The 25,441-nt window shown below is 45.4% G+C and overlaps 1 protein-coding gene across 2 annotated transcripts in view; it reads left to right on the top strand.

The window, feature by feature from the left end:
• GRIA3 (glutamate ionotropic receptor AMPA type subunit 3) overlaps positions 1 to 25,441 on the top strand; it is a 429,528-nt gene that overhangs the window by 325,440 nt on the left and 78,647 nt on the right. For both annotated transcript variants that reach the window (XM_030209320.1, XM_030209321.1), the window contains exon 10: positions 1,156 to 1,362. In XM_030209320.1, the coding sequence (XP_030065180.1) occupies positions 1,156 to 1,362 (207 nt within the window). The remainder of the gene's footprint in view (positions 1 to 1,155; positions 1,363 to 25,441) is intronic.

Below are 25,441 nucleotides of genomic sequence, written 5' to 3'. Positions count from 1 at the left end.
GGGATAAGGGAATACATATTTAAAAGGCATTAATATGCAAACTAACCTTTTTCAGAGACAGGGAAGTGGTAGAACTAGAGGTCATGAGTTGAGGTTGCAGGGTGAGAGACTTAGGAGCAACATCAGGAAATACTTTTTCACAGAAAGGGTAATGGATGCCTGGAATGCCCTCCCACTGATAACAGCACTTAACAAGCAATAATGAGCAATAGGCACTAATTAAAATGTAGGCGCATAACTTGCTAAGTGTATTCTGTAATGAAGTGCACCAAACCTCTAATGCATTCAGGCAAAAAGGGGTATGGTTATGGGCAGGGAAATGGGCATTTCGTGGGCATTCTGAAATGTATGCATGTAGTTATAGAAAATGGCCCGGTGCGCATAAATCTGCGTGCTAGGATTTACGCCACATTTTCATTGGTGTAAATGGATGCTCTTAGATTTAGGCGCTGAAATATCAACTAAGCATATTCTATAATTGGCACCGAAATCTAGGCTTAGTCAGCACTGATTTCAGTACCGATTTTTTTTTAGGCACCATATATAGAATCTCCTCCATAGCTCCTAAACCAAAACCAGCTATTTTATGGGTGGTATGGGGGCGGAGTCAGTACTTATCCGGTTAAGTACATTTATCCAACACTTAACCGGATACGGAGGACAGCATAAAATACAGTTCTATCTTTATCCAGTTGAACTTATCTGGTTAAGTGCTGAATATCGTGTTTATATAAGATAAATGCTATCCGGCTATGTATAATCAGATATTCAATTCCGGTGTCTGGACATGGCCTGGCATTGAATATCTGGGGATGATTCCGGTGATGGACAAAATAAAAACACTGACCACTACCACCAGCTAAATATTGACGCCACTGTAGCTTCTGTTTGATTATGCTATCTTCAAGGAATTTGATTTATGATTATGATATAATAATAGCATTGATTACTCTTCTGATGATATTTTTAACTAAGACAAATTCATTTTAACATTGAAATCCACATTTTTTTAATGTTAACTTGGGGATCCCGGCCTTTCAACTCAACAAGCCAAAAACTGCCATTGCTCTACCAAAGAAACTAGCAGCTCCCATTCTCTTTATTATTGGCTGCCACAATCATAACTCTTTTGATATCTCCTTTCTCTAATCAAAGGAAAACCCGTATGTAATGAAAAAGAAAAACCATGAGCAGCTAGAAGGGAATAACCGATACGAAGGATACTGTGTTGACCTTGCTTCCGAAATAGCAAAACATGTTGGAATAACCTACAAATTATCAATTGTGGAAGATGGAAAATACGGAGCAAGAGATCCTGAGACTAAAATATGGAATGGCATGGTGGGTGAACTGGTCTATGGGGTGAGTGTAATTTTTCCATACTATATTTCTGTGCATGCTTGCTTGCAACCATGGTTTTTACGACATTAGCATTGCAAAGCATAACTTCCAAACTTTTTTGCCAAGTCAAATAGAGCACAGTTTTGTGAACTGTTTAGAAAAATATAATTCTTTACACGAGGAATGAAATCATCAACCATTCACTTAAACAAAGAAGTGAAAATGATGCTTACATTTATGATTCTCAAGTGCCTGTCAAATGTTGACTCTATTTACCAGTGGAATTGTAACATACTTCCAAGTATTATATTTTCTGTAAATCTGTGAAAACTTTTTTTTATTCAGTAAGGGGCCCTTTTACAAAGCCACGTAGGGTGCCTAAGTATGCCCAACACACACACCAAATTGGAGCTACCACGTGGCCCTTGTGGTAATTTCAATTTTGGCGCACGTCCGCTAAGCGTGTCCGAAAAATAATTTTTATTTTCTGATGCGCAGCAGGCTACACGCGTCAAGTGGCAGATGACACGAGTAGACCATTACCGCCCAGTTACCATGTGAAACCTTACCGCTAGGTCGATCGCTTGCGGTAAGGTCTCAGACCCAAAATGGATGTGCGGCAATTTTCATTTTGCCGCATGTCCATTTTCGGCAAAAATTTTAAAAAGGCATTTTTTTGGAAGTGCGCTGAAAAATAATTCTGCGTGCACCCAACACACACGTCTACACTAGCGCAGGCCATTTTTCAGTGCACCTTAGTAAAAGTACCCCTAAGTTTGTCTCATATTGACCACATTATATTTAAGATTTTTTTTTATTGTAATATAATTTCTAGAGGGTTTTCTAGTTTTGACTATTGTAATCCACTTAGAACTGCAGCGGTCTGCAGTAGAATATACATTTTAATATTATGTTATGTTATTATGGGTTGAGAACCATCAATCTAGACAACAAAACCAGAGAAGCATACCACCACACCAAAGACAAGACCTAACCAAGGGGTTCTTTTTCTAAGGTGCGCCGAAAAGTGGCCTGCGCTGGTGTAGATGCGTGTATTGGACGCACGCAAGTCCATTTTTCAGTGCACCTGCATAAAAGACCTTTTTGAGGGGGCCAAAAATGGAAGTGCGGTAAAATAAAAATTGACGCGCATCCATTTTGCGCCTGAGACCTTACCGCCACCCATTGACTTAGCGGTAAGGTTTCACGCGTTAACCGGGTGGTAATCGTCAGCGCACTTACACTGCCAATTACCACCCGGTTAGCGTCACACGGTAGAAAATAAAAAAATATTTTCTGCCGCACGTATCGGACACACGTAAAAAATGGAATTACTACCCAGGGCTCGTGGTAGCCGGGTGATTAGTTCCAAATTGACGTGCATTGGAAGCGCGAAGACACCTACGCACCTTAGTAAAAGGGCCCCCAAGAACATCCAGTCAGGGAAGGCTCAAAGCAGGGACAAAAGTTAATTGAATAATAATGAAAAATATTATAAGATGAAAGCATAGGAAATCAACCCTACTGTACAAGAAAATAAGAGATATAAGTTGCTCATTTTCAAAGCAGATGGAGGTCTTAGAATGCCTTTTAAAATGGTCTTCTGCTAAAAACATCCAAATCCTGATTTTGGAAAGTCAGAATGTTTCATCTCAGTTCATCCAAATAATGCAGTGGACTGTGAACAAAGGGATCTATGCCTGGAACCGACTTCCTGAGCCCATACGTCTAACTCCATCTCTACCTGTTTTTAAATCTATGCTGAAAACCCACCTTTTCACTACTGCCTTTGGCTCCTAACCCTACTCATTTGCCCTCCTTCTCTCCTGTTCCTCTTTACCAGTAATTCCCTTGTCCGTAAAAGTCTTGTCTGTCTGTTTTTACCTAGATTATAAGCTCTTTAAGCAGGGACTGTCTCTGTGTGTCTCATGTTCAGCACTGCGTACGCCTGGTAGCGCTATACAAATGTTATTAGTAGTAGTAGTAGGTTCACGTCCCATTTAACTTTTTGTTTGTTTATAATTCTGAGCCTTCCAGAAACAGAAAACTACTTACTGAACCTAAATATATAAGCAGTGGCGTACCAAGGTGGGGGCGGTCCGCCCCGGGTGCACGCGGCTGGGGGGTGCCGCGGCGCGCGCCTGTCGGCTGTGAGTTCGAATCGCTACGCTAAATTCTCTCGTTCGCTGCAGCTCCCTCCCTCTGCCCCTCCTGTTCCGGGGCAGAGGGAGGGAGCTGCAGTGAACGAGAGAATTTAGCGTAGCAATTCGAACTCGCAGCCGACAGGCACGGGCCGCGGCACCACCCCACCCTAGCGGCGTGCACCCGGGGGGGTGTCATTTCGCCGGGGGAGGCGCGCTGCACCCGGGGGGGGGCGCATTGCCGATCCGCCCCGGGTGTCGCCGACGCTAGGAACGCCACTGTATATAAGACACCCGTAAGCCTGAAGGCTATTGAAGTGGTCTACATTCAGGTACGGTAGATATTTCAGATCCAGGAGGGATCACGTTTATAAAAAAAAAAAGTTATAGTGAGATTTGAACCTGTGTCCGTTGCTTTACAATCCACTGTATTAACCACAAGGCTACTCCTCTGCTCTGCAGGAACCTCTTTAGGGCCATGTTTTTGTAAACAATGCCCGACAGACGTTCACGTCCCTGTATTTTTGTCGTTCAAGAGTTAGACGTTTCCACTTTGGAAAATGGTTATTCATTTTGGACATTTTCAGTGTAAAAATGGCTATCCCACAGCCACAATCTGACAGGAAATCTAGATGTTTTTCCTCTTTGATTAGATGGGGGGGTTTTTGGACTTGGTTATTGGACAGAAAATAGAGGGTTGGGATAAATGGCCATTTCTCTCCATGGAGGAAAGTGAATAGTGGAGTGCCGCAGGAATCTCTACTGGGACTGGCACTATTTAACATATTTATAAATGATCTGGAAATCAGAATGGCAAGTGAGGTGATTACATTTGCAGATGCCACAAAACTATTTAAAGTTGTTAAAACACAATGCGGACTGTGAAAAATGTAAGGAAGACCTTAGGAAATTGGAAGACTGGGCATCCAAGTGGCAGATGAAATTTAATGTGGCCAAATGCAAGGTGATTCACATTGGAACGAATAATCTGAATCATAGTTACCTGATGCTAGGGGTCCACCTTGGGGGGTTAGCACCAAAAAAAGATCTAGGTATCGGTGTAGACAATACGGTGAAATCTTCTGCCCAGTGTGCGGCAGCAGCCAAAAATGCAAACGGGATGCTAAGAATTATTAGGAAAGGGATGGTGAATAAGACCAAGAATAATATAATGCCTCTGTATCGCTCCATAGTGTGACCTCACCTTGAATATTGTGTTCAATTCTGGTTGCCGTATTTCAAAAAAGATGTAGCGGAATTAGAAAAGGTTCAAAGAAGAGCCACCAAAATGATAAAGGGGGATGGAACTCCTCTCATATGAGGAAAGGCTCTTTAGCTTGGAAAAAAAAGATGGCTGCAAGGAGATATGATTGAGGTCTAGAAAATCCTGAGTGGAGTAGAACGGGTAGAAATGAATCAGTTTTTCACCAGGGGATACGCAATGAAATTACATGGCAATGCTTTTAAAACAGGAGGAAATATTTTTCACTCAATCAATAGTTCATCTCTGGAACTCGTTGGAGGATGTGGTAACAACGGTTAGCGGTATTTGGGTTTAAAAAAGGTTTGGACAAGTTCCTGGAGGAAAAGTCCATAGTCTGCTTTTTTTTCTTTATTCAATTTTTAAGATTACAAGTATACAGACACTTGATTAGGCAAAATTGGATAGAGGAGGAAACGTTAATAAAGCAGGAAAATGATCTACATATATAATTTCCAACACTCCAATAAAAGTCCACTATTAGGAGTTCAAAAATATACAATAAGTTGAAGAAAAATAGCAAGCAATCTAATTTAATTAAATTGAGATAACGAACGTATACAGGTCGCTTTTTTCTTTTTCAAACGCTATCACTAGTTGGAAGCACTGTTCCAACAGTCTTTCTAGCTGTTATAAATTTTTCCAGCTGGGGTGGATCAAAGAAAATAAATTTAACAGTTTGATAGGTGACTAAACACTTGCATGGAAATTCTAGGAAAAAAAGTAGCTCCCAACTTGATCACTTCCTGTCTCATCTGAAGAAATTTTCTCCGGCGCAGCTGAGCTTCCCTCGATACATCTAGGAAAATATTAATTTTTTAAACTCTTGAATAGCTTTTAACGGTTTTTATAAAACATTCTCAAAATCCAAGGTTTGTCTGGCAACAAAGCCACTGTAGCCACCAAAGTGGCTGGCACTGCTAAATCTGTGTCTGATGTCTCTAATAATGCTGAAACATCAAGGGCTTGATTTTCTTGTTGTTGTTGCTGTCTCAAATTCATAGTCTGCTATTGAGGCAGACATGGGGAAGCCACTGCTTGCCCCAGGATTGGTAGCATGGAATGTTGCTACTATTTGGGTTTCCGCCAGGTACTTGTGACCTGGATTGTCCACTGTTGGAAGCAGGATACTGTGCTGGATGAAATATTTGGTCTGACTACTACTACTACTACTACTATTTAGCATTTCTATAACGCTACAAGGCATACGCAGCGCTGCACAAACATAGAAGAAAGACAGTCCCTGCTCAAAGAGCTTACAATCTAATAGACAAAAAATAAATAAAGTAAGCAAATCAAATCAATTAATGTGAACGGGAAGGAAGAGAGGAGGGTAGGTGGAGGCGAGTGGTTACAAGTGGTTACGAGTCAAAAGCAATGTTAAAGAGGTGGGCTTTCAGTCTAGATTTAAAGGTGGCCAAGGATGGGGCAAGACGTAGGGGCTCAGGAAGTTTATTCCAGGCGTAGGGTGCAGCGAGACAGAAGGCGCGAAGTCTGGAGTTAGCAGTAGTGGAGAAGGGAACAGATAAGAAGGATTTATCCATGGAGCGGAGTGCACGGGAAGGGGTGTAGGGAAGGACGAGTGTGGAGAGATACTGGGGAGCAGCAGAGTGAGTACATTTATAGGTTAGTAGAAGAAGTTTGAACAGGATGCGAAAACGGATAGGGAGCCAGTGAAGGGTCTTGAGGAGAGGGGTAGTATGAGTAAAGCGACCCTGGCGGAAGATGAGACGGGCAGCAGAGTTTTGAACCGACTGGAGAGGGGAGAGGTGACTAAGTGGGAGGCCAGCAAGAAGCAGATTGCAGTAGTCTAAACGAGAGGTGACAAGGGTGTGGATGAGGGTTTTGGTAGAGTGCTCGGAAAGTATGTTTATTCTTATTCTTATGTTCTTATGACTTTTTTTGAAAATGCCCCTCAAAATCTCACTGTATGAAATTCAAGATTATAAAACTCTTGTGACTTAGGGCTACAGTTCTACTGTCTTTGTAATGCTATTTACCTTGACAAGCTAAAATTATTAGAAATGCAAACTTCATGAAGGCTCTTATAATTTTGCCACTAATGTTTGTTCGGGAATGATTAGTTTCTGTGAAAGACAGCTCATGGTAAAGATAGAACCTTCAGTGGTTTACACTGGGTCTTTTGTTCTTTAATAAAAGCGCTTCTGCTTTTTCTTCTAATACCTAGAATGGAACACATTCAGGCTTTCCCCTTTTAACACAAAATTGCTAAGTAATACCTTAATGTTCACTGCATTCATTCAGTTCTTCAAGTTTAAATAAAAGATATCTTTTTCTCAGATCAAGGGAGGATGTGGGAGGATGTGGGTACTATTTTCAGTCACATTTATCTGAAGTAAAATTGCAGGAAAATACTTTTTATAGTGTACTTCATAAAAATCTGTTTAATTTTCACTAATGCATTGGATCTCTCAGACGTTCACTTCTGAAGATAAGATCTGTCTAGTGTTGCAAACCCTTATACAGCCTCATCTGTGATTAATTCTATTAGTCTAATGGAAAGTAACCCAACGTGGTAATGAAACACACGGTTGTGGTAGGGCTTCAGTGGGCTATAATAAAAAGAAACATAGGACAGCCCTATCCCTTATTCAACATATATTTCTTCTGCCCCACTATATTCCTCTCCCCACCCTACCTTAATATGGTGGAAATATGGCTCAGTTGAGCACATGTGGTGATCTTGTCCTGCAAGTCAGTGATTTTAGGCTGAGTTGTGTTTGATTATTCGTGCAGTAATTGGAGTGTCAGTTCCGCACAATATTTCTCTATTGTTCTTTGGTTCTAGGTCGTTCACTGCCTCCTTGAAACAGTCTGTGGTCCGCTCTGGAGGCTAGACTTTTATCCCATGACCCTAGAGTGGTTGGAAAAAGGTCTGGGACATTGTTAACTTACAGAAGTTGACTGGAGAGGTGTATGATAAAATCAATTGATTTCTTTGCATCTGGAGCCCCTTTATAAGGTTTAAGGGTCTACCTTTGCAGTCTTAGGTGGAATTATGGTATGCCCCAAATCTTTGAAATCCTGGAGGAATAGGTAAGGGACCTGAGGCTTCTCTTCTGTTGTTCTGTTTTTCTTTTGAGCTCCAATATCTTCTGATGGCAGGATGTATACCCTGAGCTATGGTTGGGAGGGGTGGATGAGGTAGGTAAGTAGGTTAGAGAGGGTTGGGTGGGAGTTTCATCATTCTTTTTGTTGGAATGACTGATTTTCTTGTTTTTCTTTAGAGCTCTTTAGGGAATTGCCTGTCAGGAAGATAGGATGGGTCAGGTTGGTATTTGTCAGTATATATTAGTATTCTGATTGTGTAGCCCACAAGACTCTACATCAGATTTATTTTGTCACTTTCTGCATCTTGTTCTTTTATTGTACTCCCTAGAATGTTAGTTTTAATCTTAAAATGTTTTTTAAAAAAAAAAAATATATATATATATATATATATCTACTATAATAAAACTCACCCTCAACGTTCTGAAGACAACGTTCTGAAGTCACTCAGTCACTCACTGAAGGGTTCATGGATTCATGGTGGTGAAGCCACAACACTGACCATGTCTCTCTGCCCCGCCCTCGCATGACGGACCAATCAGAAAAACCACCCTCAACATTCTGAAACACAAAGGACCATCACAACACCGTTCCCAGGCAACACTAGGCAACGTAAGACGGACCAATCAGAGGAAACTACGTGACAATAAGGGAGGAGCATTCCCCAGCAGAATGGCTCATTATCTGTGCAGCACGGAGAGCACAGAACCACCGCTGGAACGAGAGAAGAATATTCCTGCTGTGGGTATGTGCAAAAATAGACTGGGGGAGGGGGGGGGGAGAAATTTTTAAATGCCTAATGCCAGTACTGAAGAGTGCCAGAGGGCCTATAGCACAGACTATATTTGTGATCGCTTGACATGGAGTCAGAGGAGCCGGAAAACAACGTGCCTGTCACCATCTGGGACGTGGGCGAAGAGGACAAGCTGCGGCCCAGCTGGAAGGATTACCCGCTACCCAGCCAACAGCAAACAGCGACCAAGGAAGGGGAAGGAGTACTCCTTCCCTGCCTAGGAATCACTGGAGACTGGCTGCCAAACTAACGAAAAACCGCACACCGACGCACCACCTCCATCATCCACTCTTTCTTCAACAGAAATGCAAACTAATAATACAAAACAAACAAAGAATACATGGTTCCCCACCCCCTTCCTCTTCCCCTTTTGCTGAAGCGGCCAAGGATGTGCCCAATCATCCCCAGCCTCAGGCAAGCTGTCTCCCACCTCGGGGATTCCCCAAGCACCCGGAAAAAGACGGCGCTGATTCCTGCAGCGCATAAATGTTCCAGCATTCCCCTGCAGCCGGCCTGAAATGGACCAAACATACCGGATCACCCCCCGACGGCCCGAGACCGTGCTCTTCTCCCTTCCGCCAACTTAAAACAACCATCCCCGTCCTCAGGCAAGCCGTCACCCACCTCCAGGATGCCCAGAACCCCAGCCCAATGGAAAATGATGGCGCTGCTTCCAACAGCACATTTCTCTTCCAGCATTCCCCTACAGCAGCCCTGAAATGGCCAAAAAATACCGACAAAGAACGTGCTCCTCTACCTTTCGCCCATCTAAAACAACACTGCTGCCTCAGCACAACACAAAAAAAATAACATGGAAAAAAAACAACACTCAACAAAGGCTGACCCCACTACAACCACATTTACATTTCACCAACAGAAAGACCCCACTCCACAAACCTCCTTGACAGACAAAACCACACACACACAATACAACAGAAACACACCCTCAAAGCCACACACCAATCCAACCCACTTTGCCAGCACAGCACAGCACATCCCCCAACCCCCAAGCAAAAAACAAAACAAAAAAAGACACACATCAACAACCTGCACACACACCGCACACTCACACACACACACAAAAAACCACATGCTAGTGCCTGTTTCATTGGTTTCGGAAACGGGCCTTTTTTACTAGTATATATATAAAATTCAATTTGTCTCTAGCCTTTTCGGTGAAAAATTCAAGGTTTAGAAGAACAAGGCAGTATAGAAAGTATAAACACAGTACCATAATAAACATAAAGAATTAAAAAATATATCTGTTATAATATTTCTGAATAATCTAAAATCAATCATCTAATAACAATGCTTACATCCTTAGAACCCTTGAACACACAAAAAATTACGTGCATTGTTAAATTAAAATAAATAAAACATAAAAGGTATTCACAATCAGATAAAATCCCACTGAAACAATATCACATGAGGATAATTTTGAAACTGCCTGGGGAAGTTTCAAATCTGTGAATGCAATGTACATACATTTACCTGCAAAGGAGCAATTTACAAATAACCCATTTCAACAGGTAAAACACTCTTTTCTCTTAAAACAGCTCTTAAAATTGCCCTTGGTGTGTGCATACAGTACATGACTGCTGAATTTCCTGAACATCTATATAAATAATTCTCACCTGCAACATTCTGAAGCTCACTCTGTGGGAGGGAAACACTGAAGCCCTGCACTGTTGGTAGGCTAGGCAGTCAGCAACACTCAGTCTCACTCATGCACCACTCACTGTCACTCATAGACCCACCCTCAACCACACCTCATCCGCACATAATTCACAACCCCAACGTTCTAAATGAAGCCTCAACCGGAAATGTGAGGCGTCGAGATATCCTTTTTGCCCGGTACTGTGTGCCCCGCCCTCGCGTCACAACTTGATGACGACGAGGGCGGAGCACTGACACTCCATGAAACGCCATCTCCCCCTGCCCCTCGGTGGTCATTTTTCATACAGAACCTGCATCACGGAGCGGACAGGTGCCTGGAGGGGGGTTGGGGGACAGCTGGGTCGCTGATGATGGGTGGCTGCAGGGGGACCCAGGGGACAGGAGGCTCAAACCACGATCTCCCCCTGCCCCTCGGCGGCCATTTTCCATACGGAACCCGCATCACGGAGTGGACAGGTGCCTGGAGGGGGGTTGGGGGACAGCTGGGTCGCTGACAATAGGTGCCTGCAGGGGGGCCCGGGGGACAGGAGGATCGCTGGACACCAAAACCTTGCTAGCACCCATTTCATCTCTCACAGAAACGGGCCTTTTTTACTAGTTCTTTTATAAAGCTTAAAGTTCTAGAAGCGTCTACAGAATACCAAGGAGCTCAGCTGCCATCTTCATTAGCTGCCAATGCTTCAGACTAAGTCATGGAGCATTTCCAGGTGGTACATAAGCTCTTGTACCAACAGCACAAGCCGATTGTGCTTTTTCATTCTAAAGCAAGCATCCCACTTGCAAATTCCTATGCAGGACACTATTTTCAAATAGTCTTTCCCATCTTGTATCTATGACAAAACCTAAGACTCCCCAGCCCAAGATCTGTTCTGTAATAAAGTCCATTTAACAGACAAAATAAATTCACTAATCGATTGTTTAATGGAACTAGATGACAAATTGGAAGTTCTTTCCACAGCCTCTATGGTATATTAGGCACAAGCCACCAACAGCTTCTGCAACATCAAGGGATTCATCAGTTTGCAGAAGAATGTAAAGGCTTTTATACAAACACAATTTTTATGGCAGATTTCTTTACATTAGCAATTGTATCTCCAGTGAACCATCAAGTCTGTTATCAGGCAGCCAGTCTCTCGCCCTCATAGCCTGGATGTTGAGGGCTTAGAATTTACTTCCTTGCATCTTCCTGAGAGTGTCTCCTGGATCTTGCTGGCTTTCAGGAAAGATTCCACCAAGAGATTACTCTTTCAAATGGAGGAGGTTTGCCATCTGATGACAGGACAGGGCCCTATATCCAGTTTCCTGCCTTTCACAGGTCCTGCTTGAGTACCTTCTACACCTCTCTGAGTCTGGTATTGAAACCAACTCTGTAAGGGTTCACCTCAGTACATCTCTGATGGTGTAAGGTAGGCTGGGCAGGAGGCAAACCCCAGTCCTGTCTATGCCGATGACAGGTTCAACATGGTACCTGTAACTCTTAGCAGTAGTATGGCAGTATTACTGCTAGGGGTCAGGCTGCTATGAATTATAGTTTTGGGGTTTTTTAAATCTGGCAATCCATTAGCTTTAAACAAAACATTTTTAGGATGTAACCCTGATCTGAAACAGTACTATTTTTATAAAGCTTCATTCAGAAAGGAACTCCTGTAACATTTCCAGTGTTTTCTTCTATAAGTAAGTCATCCAACATGCAAGTGTACTTTTCTAAGGGGTCCTTTTACTAAGCCGCAGTAAAAAGTGGCTTGCGGTAGTGTAGGTGCGGGTTTTTGGCGCGCGCTGGAATATTTTTCAGCGCACATACCAAAAATGCCTCCCCCCCCCCCCCCCCCCCGAAAATGGACATGCGCAAAATCAGAATTGCCACGTGTCCATTTTGGGTGTCTGCCAGCCATAGACCTAGCGGTAAAGGAATGTGTGCGGTAACGACCAGCGCACATCAGATGCCACTTGGAGCGCATCTGCTACACATGGCAGAAAATTTTAAAAAATATATTTTTCAGACGCACGGAGCGGACGCACGCCAAAAACTGAAATTACGGCAAGAGCCACGCGGTAGTCGGAAGATAAGTTCATTTTGGCGCGCATTGTGCACGCGTAGACGCTTACGTGGCTTAGTAAAAAGGGACCCTAAATTAGCAAAGGTCTTTGTTGATTATCCTCTGTCTGATCCATATCCTCTGTAAAATATAGGGTGAAATGTACGCTGCAGCCAGAGCTTTCTGTCAAATCTCCAGCCCTTTACAGATGCTGCCCAAATGATTGCAGTAATGTTGTGAAGGCCGGGTGCCCAAAATAATTTGCAAAATTGTATTTCATATTTTTACTTAAGACCATCCAATTTTTGATGAGCTGTGATCGCTTACATCACTAGAGAAAGGGAGAGGCGGAATGAAGCAATGCCATTGTAACAGCAATTATAGCATAGTGCCAACAACCTAGTGACCTATTCACTGCTTGCTCTGCAGACTGAAGCAAGTCACTCGACCTGCCTGATCTCAGACTAGCTCTGTGGGGTAGGGACATTGCAACCCAAACTGTGGGTCAGGACACCAAATGGGGTCACAAAACCTACCTTTGGGGTCATGGCCTTGGTGAGCTCTCTATAGATGCATCATTATTCTGCACCGTCAGGCAGTCATACAGCTCTTTTTGGCCTCAATCATAGGGTCGCAGCCACAAAAAGATTGGGCAGCACTGACGTAAATTATTTTGTACAGAATTCTGGGACCCTTTCACTAAACTACATTAAGGGATCCTTTTACCAAGCTGCAGGGAAAAGGGCCCTGCGCTAGTGACGGGGGCTGTTATTTTCCCGTGCACCAGGGCCCTTTTTAGTGCAGCGGGTAAAAAAGCCCCCAGACACACATGACCATGCGGTAAGAGAACTCTTACCCCATGGCCATGCGGCAGGGAGCCCTTACCACCACACGGAAATGGTATTCGCTCGGGGCGGGGACTACCACAGGCAACCGCATTGGGCCGGCGGTAGTCCCAGAAGAGCGAGCAGTAAGCCCATGTTGGGATTACCGCTATTCTGTAACAGGGCCCCTCAGTGCTAACATGTGCTTAACTCAGGAAAAATAAGTACATAAGTAATGCCATACTGGGAAAAGACCAAAGGTCCATCGAGCCCAGCATCCTGTCCCCGACAGCAGCCAATCCTGGTCAAGGGCACCTGGCAAGCTTCCCAAACTTACAAACATTCTATACATGTTATTCCTGGAATTGTGGATTTTTCCCAAGTCCATTTAGTAGCGGTCTATGGACTTGTCCTTTATGAAACTGTCCAATCCCTTTTTAAACTCTGCCAAGCTAACCGCCTTCACTACGTTCTCCAGCAACGAATTCCAGAGTTTAATTACGCGTTGGGTGACGAAACATTTTCTCTAATTTGTTTTAAATTTACTACACTGTAGTTTCATCGCATGCCCCCTAGTCCTACTATTTTTTGAAAGCGTGAACAGACACTTCACATCCACCTTTTCCACTCCACTCATTATTTTATATACCTCTATCATGTCTCCCCTCAGCCGACTCTTCTCCAAGCTGAATAGCCCTAGCCTCCTTAGTCTTTCTTCATAGGGAAGTCTTCCCATCCCCGCTATCATTTTTGTCGCCCTTCGCTGCACCTTTTCCAGTTCTACTATATCTTTCTTGAGATACTCAAGGTGCAGTTGCACCATGGAGCGATACAACAGCATTATAACATCCTCACACCTGTTCTCCAGGATGCAGTAAAGCGTTTTGCGTTAGTTTTGCAACTGTACAGTATTTTTTTTGGGGGGGGGGGGTAGACAGAGAATGGGCTTTTGAAAGTGGTACTCAGCTAGTGTGCTGACATTAGCGCGTGCTAACTAAATGGGGCTGACAACACGGGAGCCCTTAGGGCCTCCTAAATAGGAGGCAGTAATTGCTGCCATGTTAATGGTTTTTCAGAGGCCATGCGCTAACGTTAGCATCAACAGTCGGCCAGGAAAAGATATAATTGAAAAAGGCCAAATTTACATTTGTGTCAGAAATGAGCTTAGCACACGGAAAGTCCCAAGTTCAGATGCGCTAAGCCCACTTACTGGCCCAGTTTAGTAAAGAGGCCCTTCTGTCACTGAGGGATCCTAGTGCTAAGCCCAGTATGGGTTTACCACTTTTTTTTTGTTACATTTGTACCCCGCGCTCTCCCACTCATGGCAGGCTCAATGCGGCTTACATATTGTATACAGGTACTTATTTACATCAGGGGTAATGGAGGGTTAAGTGACTTGCCCAGAGTCACAAGAAGCTGCCTGTGCCTGAAGTGGGAATCGAACTCAGTTCCTCAGTTCCCCAGGACCAAAGTCCACCACCCTAACCACTAGGCCACTCCTCCACTTTTGCTACTATTTGAGATTCTACATGGAATGTTGCTATTCCAACATTCCATGTAGAAGTCGGCCCTTGCAGATCCCCAATGTGGCCGCGCAGGCTTCAACATGGAATGTTGGAATAGCAACATTCCATGTAGAATCTCCAATAGTAGCAACATTCCATGTAGAATCTCCAATAGTATCTATTTTATTTCTGTTACATTTGTACCCTGCGCTTTCCCACTCATGGCAGGCTCAATGCGGCTTACATGGGGCAATGGAGGGTTAAGTGACTTGCCCAGAGTCACAAGGAGCTGCCTGTGCCTGAAGTGGGAATCCAACTCAGTTCCTCACTTCCCCAGGACCAAAGTCTACCACCCTAACCAGTAGGCCACTCCTCCACTTGCTTTTCTGGAACTTCCCCACCCCCAGCGCATGCCATTTCCAGTGCTACATACAAGAGGGAGTTCATCCCCTTTATCCTAGCATCCTGTTTGCATTTTTGGCTGCCACCACACACTGGGTAGAAGATTTCAGTGTATTATCTACAACGACACCTAGATCTTTTTCTTGAGTGCTGACCCCCCCTCAAGGTGGACCCTAGCATCAGTTAACTATGAGTCGGATTATTTTTTCCAATGTGCATCACCTTGCATTTGTCCATATTATTTATTTATTTTATATTTATTTGTTTGTTACATTTGTATCCCACATTTTCCCACCTATTTGCAGGTTCAATGTGGCTTCCATGTTACCGTAAAGGCGATTGCCGATTCCGGTAAGAAAACAAATACAAAGTAGCGTCCGGTAAGAAAGACAGATCCGGTGAGAAAAACAGAATACAAAGTAACGTTGGGTGTTATAGATTGGCGTGGAACAAACACAGTTATGTCGTCATTGAGCGGATGAGTTATATTATGTCCATTTCGTGCTTTGGGTTCGTTGCGTTGCAGAGTCCGGGCTTTAGGTTCATTGTGTTCACTGTGTTTCATCTGCCATTTGATTGCCCAGTCTTCCAATTTCCTAAGGTCTTCCTGCAATATTTCACAATTCACACGTGTTTTAACAACCTTGAATAGTTTTGTGTCATCTGCAGATTTAATCTCCTCGCTCGTCATTCCGATTTCCAGATCATTTATAAATATGTTAAATAGCACTGGTCCCAGTACTGATCCTGGTTACCTCCGAGTTAGCGAGGGAGCCCTTACCACCACCTCAATGGGTGGCGGTAAGTGCTCCCTCCCGAAATAGCCGTGCGGTAAGTGGTTCATTTACCGTACGGCCATTTATTTTCGGGGAGAAGAGACAGCCTTTTTACCCACTGCAGTAAAAGGGGGGCCTCGGCGGGTGTCACAGACACATGCCGACACTAACGCAGGCCCTTTTTACCACAGCTTAGTAAAAAGACCCCTGCTTTTATATAATTTATTAGTAAAAGCAAGAGAGAAAGCGAAATGTTAGGGCCTTGTCAATTATGCCGTGCAAAAATAAACATGTAAGCCACTCATTGCTATTCTGCCATTTTTAGTGCGGAGCACTAGAATAGCCCAGGGGCGTAGCCAGACACCCAATTTTGGGTGGGCCTGGGCCCAAGATGGGTGGGCAGAAGAACTCCGCCTTGTCCCACAAGTGATTTGGTCTCTCCCTCACTCGCCTGCATGCCCCCTGCATACCTTTTAAATAGCAGCTTTTCACCGGCAGCGAGCAGCAACTAATACACACTGCTCAAGTTGACCCCACAGCCTTCCCTCTGATGCAACTTCCTGTTTCCACATAGGCGGAAGTATATCAGAGGGAAGGCTGTGGGGCTGGTTTGAGCAGTATGTATCAGTTGCTACTCACTGCAGGCGAAGATCTGCTATTTACAAGGTATGCAGGAGGAACAATTGTTGGGAGTTTTCGACTGGTGAGGCTTGAGGATCCTTGCCATCATAGGTGTGCTGCTACTGGGTGGGCCTGAGCCCAAAATGGATGGACCTGGGCCCACCCGGGCCCACCCTTAGCTACGCCATTGGAATAGCCAGAAATGCAATTTTCCACCAGCTCGTAAATGTTCAGTAAGCAGAATGCAGAGAATGCCAGAGTACAGACACACACAAAAGAAGAACTTGTGGATAACTAATTTATATCAATATAATGTATTTGGTGTTCATATTTTCCAGCTGCATTATGCTTTAGAAGTACCACACCTCTCATACTGCAGATATAACTTAATTTAATATATAGACTTATATTCCTTGTTCTTTCAATTACCAAATAACTGTACAGAGCACAGATTACAGAAATAATTTACTTCCTCGTTCCCACTAAAAAAGCTAACCCCTAATTAAAATTCTCATTAAGGTGATTAAAATCTGCTCCACTTCAAATTATATATTGTTACCCTTTCTTAATACTTACTGCAGAAACCTACCTAGATTAAGAATATAACTATAGTTGAAAAAGTCATGCCTGCAATAGTTTTGTTAAAAACATAAATAGTCCTTAACATTTAGGTCCTCTGGGAACAGTGCAGTATCCAGGCACAGCTCCTGAAAAAACCTGGACAATCCATATTCTCTGGCCAAGGGCAATAATAAAGTCAGTGAATTGCTTGAATAAAGGGCCCTTGTTGGCACATAAACATTCAACCTGCCACGCAAATACTCTGGTCCTAAACCGTGAATGGCCTTAAAGGCTAAGCATAGGATTTAAAGTAAGATTCTGGCTTCCAGTGGAAGCCAGTGCAAAGAATAAGGCAACAGGGATGTGTCAGAGGAGATTGGGATGGTGTTGGAGGAGACAGGGACTATGTCCGGGTGGGGTTTTTGTGTCAGAGGGTATAGGAGCTGTATTTGGGGGGCTGGGGAGCCATCGGGAAGATGGGAGCTGTGTTCAGAGGCAGTGAGGGAGCCATCAGAGAGATGGGAGCTGTGTTTGGGGGATGAAGGAGTCACTGAGGGCATTGGCCCTGTGTTCAGGGAGGTGAGGGCCGTGCCAACACGGTAAGCGCGGTAAGCGCCGCAGGGGGTGCCTGCCTTCAAGGGCGCCACGCCGTAGTTGTATTTTTTTTTTAAAAACCTTACTCCGCTCCATCCCCGATTCCCCGGCGCTTTAAATTTACCTCGCTCCGCCTCCGACGTCTGCGCAGCATCAGTGAAAGCGCTGCCTGTCTGACGTCTCTCCACCAGCCTTCCCTTTGCTCGTTCGTTCCCTCTGTGTCCCGCCCTCAAGGAAATGACATCAGAAGAAGGCAGGACACAGAGGGAATGAATGAGCGAACGAGTGAAGGGAAGGCTGGTGGAGAGATGTCAGACAGGCAGCGCTTTCACTGACGCTGCGCAGACGTCGGAGTCGGAGAGAGGTAAATTTAAAGTGCTGGGGAATCGGGGCGCATGCGCGCCAACTGATGGTCTGCAGAGGGGCGCCAACTGATGGTCTGCAGGGGAGCGCCAGAGACCCCAGGCAGGGCCCTGGGTGGGGGGGAGGGGGGATCAGAGCTGTATTTCAGAGGGAAGTTCAAAGAGTCATTGAGGAGGATGGGAGCTGTGTTCCACGGGTTTAACTGGCTGATCATGGTATCCAGTCTATATTGGAGGGGTGGGAGGCCAGGGAGTATTCCAGAAGGTTCAAAGGTACATTTATTTGATTAACCGCCTAAGGACATACCATCAAAATGGTGTACTTATAAAATCAATATAATAATACAATTATAAAAATATGCCAATACAAAAGCACATAAACATAGCAAATACAGTTCACAAAAATACTAACAAATTTTACCATTTACTACTACTTACAACTGCAACTACTACTTATCATTTCTATAGCTCTACTAGACGTACGCAGCGCTGTACACTTGAACATGAAGAGACAGTCCCTGCTCGACAGAGCTTACAATCTAATTAGGACAGACAAACAAGAGATAAGGGAATATTAAGGTGAGGATGATAAAATAAGGGTTCTGAACAAGTGAATAAGGGTTAGGAGTTAAAAGCAGCATCAAAAAGGTGGGCTTTTAGCTTAGATTTGAAGACGGCCAGAGATGGAGCTTGACGTACCGGCTCAGGAAGTCTATTCCAGGCATATAGTGCAGCAAGATAAAAGGAACAGAGTCTGGAGTTAGCGGTGGAGGAGAAGGGTGCAGATAAGAGAGATTTACCCAGTGAACGGAGTTCCCGGGGAGGAATGTAGGGAGAGATGAGAGTGGAAAGGTATTGAGGAGCTGCAGAGTGAATGCACTTATAGGTCAATAAGAGGAGTTTGAACTGTATGCGGAAACGGATAGGAAGCCAGTGAAGTGACTTGAGGAGAGGGCTAATTTGAGCATAACGACACTGGCGGAATATTAGTCGTGCAGCAGAATTTTGAACAGATTGAAGAGGAGAGAGATGGCTAAGTGGGAGACCTGTGAGAAGCAGGTTGCAATAGTCTAAGCGAGAGGTGATAAATATACCAAATATAACATGTTTGCTGAAGCCCAATAACACACCGGAGACTAAGTGGCTTGCCGCTTTATCCTGACTAAATTCAGGACTCAAAAGCAACACAAAACAGATTGTCTTTAAATAGAGTTTTAAATGCAGAGAGAGAAAGCTCTCTGATCGAATTATCAGAGGAAGGATGTTCCACAATGTTGGACCAGCTACACTAAACTTTTATTTCCAAAAGAGTGTATGGGAAACCTCTCCAACCGATGGAAAAGATGGACAGGCAAAAAAATAGGAACCCCCGAGTGCAAGATTTTGAAGATCAACAACAAAATCTTGTATAAAACACATTGTTACGTTTCACAGTCATGATTCCAGGCTAAGAGTAGAGCAGCTGCACTTACCACCTCCTCTTGAGGTAGCAGTAAATTCGGCTGTGCTGTTGGTAGTCATGAGAGCTAGTATGCAGCAGTGGCGTAGTTATGTGGGGCCACGGGAGCCTGGGCCCCCGTAGATTTGGCCCTGGACCCCACTGCCAATGCCCTCTCGACCCCCCCTCCCGCCACCACCTACCTTTGCTGGCGGGGGACCCCAACCCCCGCCAGCCGAGGTCCTCTTTTTCCGGCGCTAGGCTTTGTTCTGTTTCTGTGACTCTGATGTCCTGCAGGACGTCAGACTCACAGAAACAGAACGAAGCCTTGCGCCAGAAGAAGAGGACCTCAGCTGGCGGGGGTTGGTGTCCCCCGCCAGCAAACGTAGGCGACAGGGGAGGGTTGGCGGCAGGAGGGGGGTCGAGAGGGGCAGCGGCGGGAGAAGCAAAGTTGGTGTTGGTGGTGGCGGATGGCGGGGGGGGTCGGCAATGGCGGGGAGGGTCGGCGGCGCCGGGGGGAGGCTAAAATGTGCCCCCTCACCTCGGGCTCTGGACCCCCCTCCCGCCGAAGTCTGGCTACGCCCCTGGTATGCAGTAATAACCCATGAGTTAGCCACCTGCCCCTTAAAATCATCTTCCTCCAGTTTTTGCCTGGGCAGCAGCAGCAGTACTCATAGGCTGCCTGCATCCTGCACCGGGACTTTCTCTGTGAACTGTCCCGCCCCTTCTGACACAACTTCTTGTTTTGTGAAGGGCGAGACAGTTCATAGAGAAATTTCATTGGATATTGGCTCTTTATCCTTAATCAATATGATTTGATGTCATCTTAAAATGCAAATTAAAAAAAATATATATATCCAGTCATATGGAAGTATATAAAACATAGCTCGTTAAGGGGTCCTTTTACCAAGCTGTGTCAAAAGGGGGCCTTGCTGGCATCGGCGCATGTTTTTCACGTGCACCGAGGTCCCCTTTTACCGCAGCGGGTACAAAGGAAGTCTCTCTTTCCTGCAGGAGATGGCTGTGTGGTAAGTAAAGCACTTGCCGTGCGGCCATTTCAAGGGGAGCCCATACCGCTACCCATTGAAGTGGCGGTAAGGGCTCCAGTGCTAACCCGGTGGTAACTGGGTAGCAGGTGGCACTGCCCAATTACCGCTGGGTACAGTCTGACACTACAAAAATAACTATATTTTTTGTAGTGCCAGATATGACGGCACACTAGGGGTGGGAAGTACCGCTGCGCTGCTGCGGTAGCCTGGAAGTACCTCATGTTTAGCGAGCAGTAAAGCCTGCATTGGGCTTATCGCCACTTAGTAAAAAGGGGTCCCAAGCGAGATATTCAGCACTTAGTGCCCCTTTTACAAAGGTGTGCTAGCATTTTTAGTGCTCACTAAAAATTAGTGGTCGCTAAATGCTAAGACGCCCATTATATTCCTATGGGCATCTTAACGTTTAGCACATGTGAATTTTTAGCATACGCTAAAAACACTAACGAGCCTTTGTAAAAGACCTCTTTAACTAGCTGTGATGAACTACATAAAGATAGGACCATGTTTTATGCAGTCTTATTTATGCGGTTATCCTAGCCAGTTAAGGGCTCCTTTTACAAAGCGGTGGTAAGCCCAACGCAGGCTTACCACTAGCTAAACAGGAAGTACCACTCATAGGAGCCAACTTTTCAAAATGATTGGGGGTGCTGAAATTTTTTTTTTTTTTGCAGGTGGTGCATTCCCCCCTCCCCCTCATCCCCCCTCCCTCGTCCCCCCTCCACCTCCCTCCGAGTTCCAGGCCCCCCTCCCTCCCAGTTCCAGTTCCTCCGAGTTCCAGGCCCCCCTCCCTTCGAGTTCCAGGCCCCCCTCACTCCCCTCTCTCTCTCTTTTCCCTCCCCCCTCCCTCCCAGTTCCAGGGTCCCCCATCCCTCCCTCCCTTCCAGTTCCACAGGGTCTCCCCCCCTCCGAGTTCCACAGGGTCTCCCTCCCTCCGAGTTCCACAGGGTCTCCCTCCCTCCAAGTTCCACAGGGTCTCCTTCCCTCCAAGTTCCACAGGGTCCCCTCCCTCCCTCCGAGTTCCACATGGTCCCCTCCCTCCCTCCCTCCCTCCCTCCCAGTTCCACAGGGTCCCCCCTCCCTCCGAGTTCCAGGGTCGTCATCCCTCCCTCCCTTCCTCCCTCCCTCCCTCCCTTCGAGTTCCAAGCCCCCTCCCTCTGAATTTTAAAAGTCATCTTGACTTATCTCGTCGGGGTTACGGCAGCCGGCAGTAGCAGTAAAAAGCGTGCAGGCTCGGTGCTTACTTCAGTGTTCCCTTCTCTCTCTCTCTCAGCTCTGGTCCCGCCCTCATTTCCTGTTTCCACAAGGGCGGGACCAGAGCTGAGAGAGAGAGAAGGGAAAATTGAAGTAAGCACGGAGCCTGCACACTTTTTACCGCTGCTGCCGGCCGCCGTAACCCCGATGAGGTAAGTCAAGATGACTTTTAAAATTCGGAGGGAGGGGGCCTGGAACTCGAAGGGAGGGAGGGAGGGACGATGACCCTGGAACTCGGAAGGGGAGAGGGAACGAACGAACTTCCGGTGGGTGAAATATTGGGGGTGCTCGAGCACCCACAGCACCCACGGAGTCGGCGCCTATGGTACCACTGGGTTATTGCAGCAGCCTGGCAGTACTTCCCATCCCCAGTGCGCCGTCAAATCTGGCACTACAAAATATATTTATTTTTGTAGCACCGTTGTGTACCCAGCAGTAATCGGGCAGTGCCGCATGCTGCCCGGTTACCATCGGGTTAGCGCGGGAGCCCTTACCACCACCTCAATGGGTAGCGGTATGGGCTCCCCCCCCCCCCCCCCCCGAAATGTCCATGCGGCAAGTGCTTTACTTTCTGCACTGCCATTTCCTGCAGGAAATAAAGACCTACCCTTTTACCCGCTGCGGCAAAAGGGGGCCTCGGCACGCATCAAAAACCACGTGTTTTTGATGCGTGCCGAGGCCCCCTTTTACCGCAGCGGGTACTGCCAGGCTGCTGCAATAACCCGTGCCAAGACCGGCGCAGGCCCACTTTTGCCGCAGCTTGGTAAAAAGGGCCTTAAGTTAAGCGATTTAAACAGCCAGGAACCATTTCTGGTTGTTTAAATCACCTCTATGCTTTTTTTTGTAATTGCTTTCATTTGTCTATGTAATGTAAGTTCAGTACCCCAATCATTTTCCCTTCGTCATTGCTGATATATCACAATGCAGTAAAGGGACTGTTATCAGGTCTAATGGTTGGGCAGTCAACCCCAGCCATAAGATCTCGGCCTTATTGATAATCAATTTTAACCAATTCCTCTTTAACCAATTATTGATCGACTACATACAGTCCTTCAAAGTCCTCTTTGAATCCTCCACTGAATTTTTAAATGGCACAAAGCCTGTATATCATCTCCGTAAGAGAATGAACTGAATACAAAAATTGAAATAAGTTGAGCTAATGGACCAAAGTATAAATTAAAAAGAATTGGGGTCTTTTACAAAGCCACGCTAGCTTTTTTAGCTTGCAGTAAACACTGAGACGCCCATTACTGCAATGGAATCTATGCGGGAAGCAAAGAACAAATCATTAAGAAACTCCAAACGGTCCAAAACACCGCAGCCAGGCTTATATTTGGAAAAACGAGATTCGAAAGCGCCAAACCCTTACGAGAGAAACTGCACTGGCTCCCAATCAAAGAACGAATTGCGTTCGAAATCTGCACCCTGGTTCATAAAATTATTCCCGGTATACATGGCAGACCTCACAGACTTACCAACCAGAAACACGAAAAGATCAACACGCACATACCTAAATCTCCATTACCCAAGCTGCAAAGGTCTAAAATATAACTCAACCTGTGCATCCAGCTTCTCCTACATAAGCACGCAACTATGGAACGTACTACCAAACGTCATGAAAACAATGCCCGACCTAACAAACTTCCGGAAATCATTAAAAACCAACTTGTTCAAGAAGGCAGACCCTAACGATCCAACCTAAATGCCTGAACCCTGCAAAGCCATGAAACTAATACCAGAACTGGACAAAACTTAACTCTTCCTCCCTGATTACCTAATGTGTTCTATCACTCATGAACTTTAACACAATACCACTCTGTATCTGTAATACCGGAATTGGCGATCGCCATCACGGTACAATGTAAGCCACATTGAGCCTGTAAATTGGTGGGAAAATGTGGAATACAAATGCAACAAATTAATAAAATTATGGGCTAGATTCTGTATATGGCACCTGAAAAATCTACATGGAAAAAAATTACACCTAGGCATATGCACTAAAGTACACCTAAAATTTATAGAATAGATTTAAATTTCTGCACAGCATATAGAAGATACTGAGAGGGGCATTTTCGAAAGGGGATGTCCAAGTTGTGATTTGGACATCCTTGCAAAATGGTGAAATCCAGGGGTGAGGAAACCCGTATTTTCGAAACAAGATGGACGTCCATCTTTCGTTTCGAAAATACCATCAGGGATGTCCAAATCCTTAAATTTGGACGTCCCTAGATTTGGTCTTCCCTAGACATGGACGTTTCTGACTTTTGGCGATTTTCAAAACCAAAGACGTCCATGTCAAAAACGGCCTAATGCAAGCCGTGGGAGGAGCCAGCATTTCTAGTGCACTGGTCCCCCTGACATGCCAGGCCACCAACCGGGCACCCTAGGGGGCACTGCAGTGGACTTCATAAATTGCTCCCAGGAACATAGCTCCCTTACCTTGTGTGCTGAGCTCCTCAAACCCCCACCCCCAAAACCCACTACCCACAACTGTACACCACTACCATAGCCCTTACGGTTGAAGGGGGGCACCTATATATAGGTACAGTTGGTTTGTGGTGGGTTTTGGAGCACTCGCTGTTTCCTCCACAAATGTAACAGGTAGGGGGGGTATGGGCCTGGGTCCGCCTGTCTGAAGTGCATTGCAGTACCCACTAAAACTGCTCCTAGGACCTGCATGCGCTGTCATGGACCTGAGTATGACATCTGAGGCTGGCATAGAGGCTGGCATGACATATTTTTAAAGATGTCTTTTGAGGGTGGGAGGGGGTTAATGACCACTGGGGGAGTAACAGGAGGTCATCCCCGATTCTCTCCGGTGGTCATCTGGTCATTTCGGGGTACATTTTTGTCCCTTAGTCGTAAGAAAAACAGGTCTGGTTGAAAACTTCCAACTGTTCGTCAGGGACGTCCTTGTTTTTTTCGATTACGGGTCAAGGACGTCCAAGTGTTAGGCACGCCCAAGTCCCGCCTTCACTACACCTCCAACACGCCCCCTTGAACTTTGGCCATCCTTGCGATAGAGTGCAGTTGGAGACGTCCTAAATCGGGTTTCGATTATACCGATTTGGACATCCCTGTGAGGACGTCCATCTTCCGATTTATGTTGAAAGATGGACGTCCTTCTCTTTCGAAAATGAGCCCCTGAGTGACTCACCATGTAACTAAATTTGAGCGCATCCATTAAGGCCACGTTTTACTTGGTGGAAATCCCAATACCTAAATTAGTCGTAAATCAGGTGTATTCTATAATAATGCTCATAGATTTTAGAAACGCTCACACTCCGTCCCTAGCCAACGATGCAACTTAGAATTTGGGCACACCACTATACAGAATACACTTAGGGGCCCTTTTACAAAGGGCCTACACGCATGCAGCATGCGCTAAATCGGCATTACCACCCAGCTAGTGCGTGCGCCTGGCTGTGATTCCGAGTTTGGCGCACACTGAAAACCCACGGTAGAAAATAATTTTCTACTGTGGGGGCGTTCCCGATGGTAATCGGCAGTTGGTGCGTGCTGGATGGTTACCACATGGGTAACGTATGAACCCTTACAGCCCTTACCACTAAGTCAATGGGTGGCATTAAGGGCTCAGACTGCAAATAGACGTGCGCTGGTTTTAATTTTGCCACATATCCATTTCCCAGCCCCAGAAAAAAACCTTTTTCCAGACGCAGTGGAGAAATGATTCAGCTCGCTTCCAATACATGCGCCCACACTACCACAGGCCACTAAAA

Source organism: Microcaecilia unicolor, chromosome 7 (assembly GCF_901765095.1).
Source record: "Microcaecilia unicolor chromosome 7, aMicUni1.1, whole genome shotgun sequence".
In the NCBI taxonomy this organism is placed as follows: domain Eukaryota; kingdom Metazoa; phylum Chordata; class Amphibia; order Gymnophiona; family Siphonopidae; genus Microcaecilia; species Microcaecilia unicolor.
Note: the sequence above shows the minus strand (reverse complement) of the source record. Positions and strands in the feature narration are given on the sequence as shown.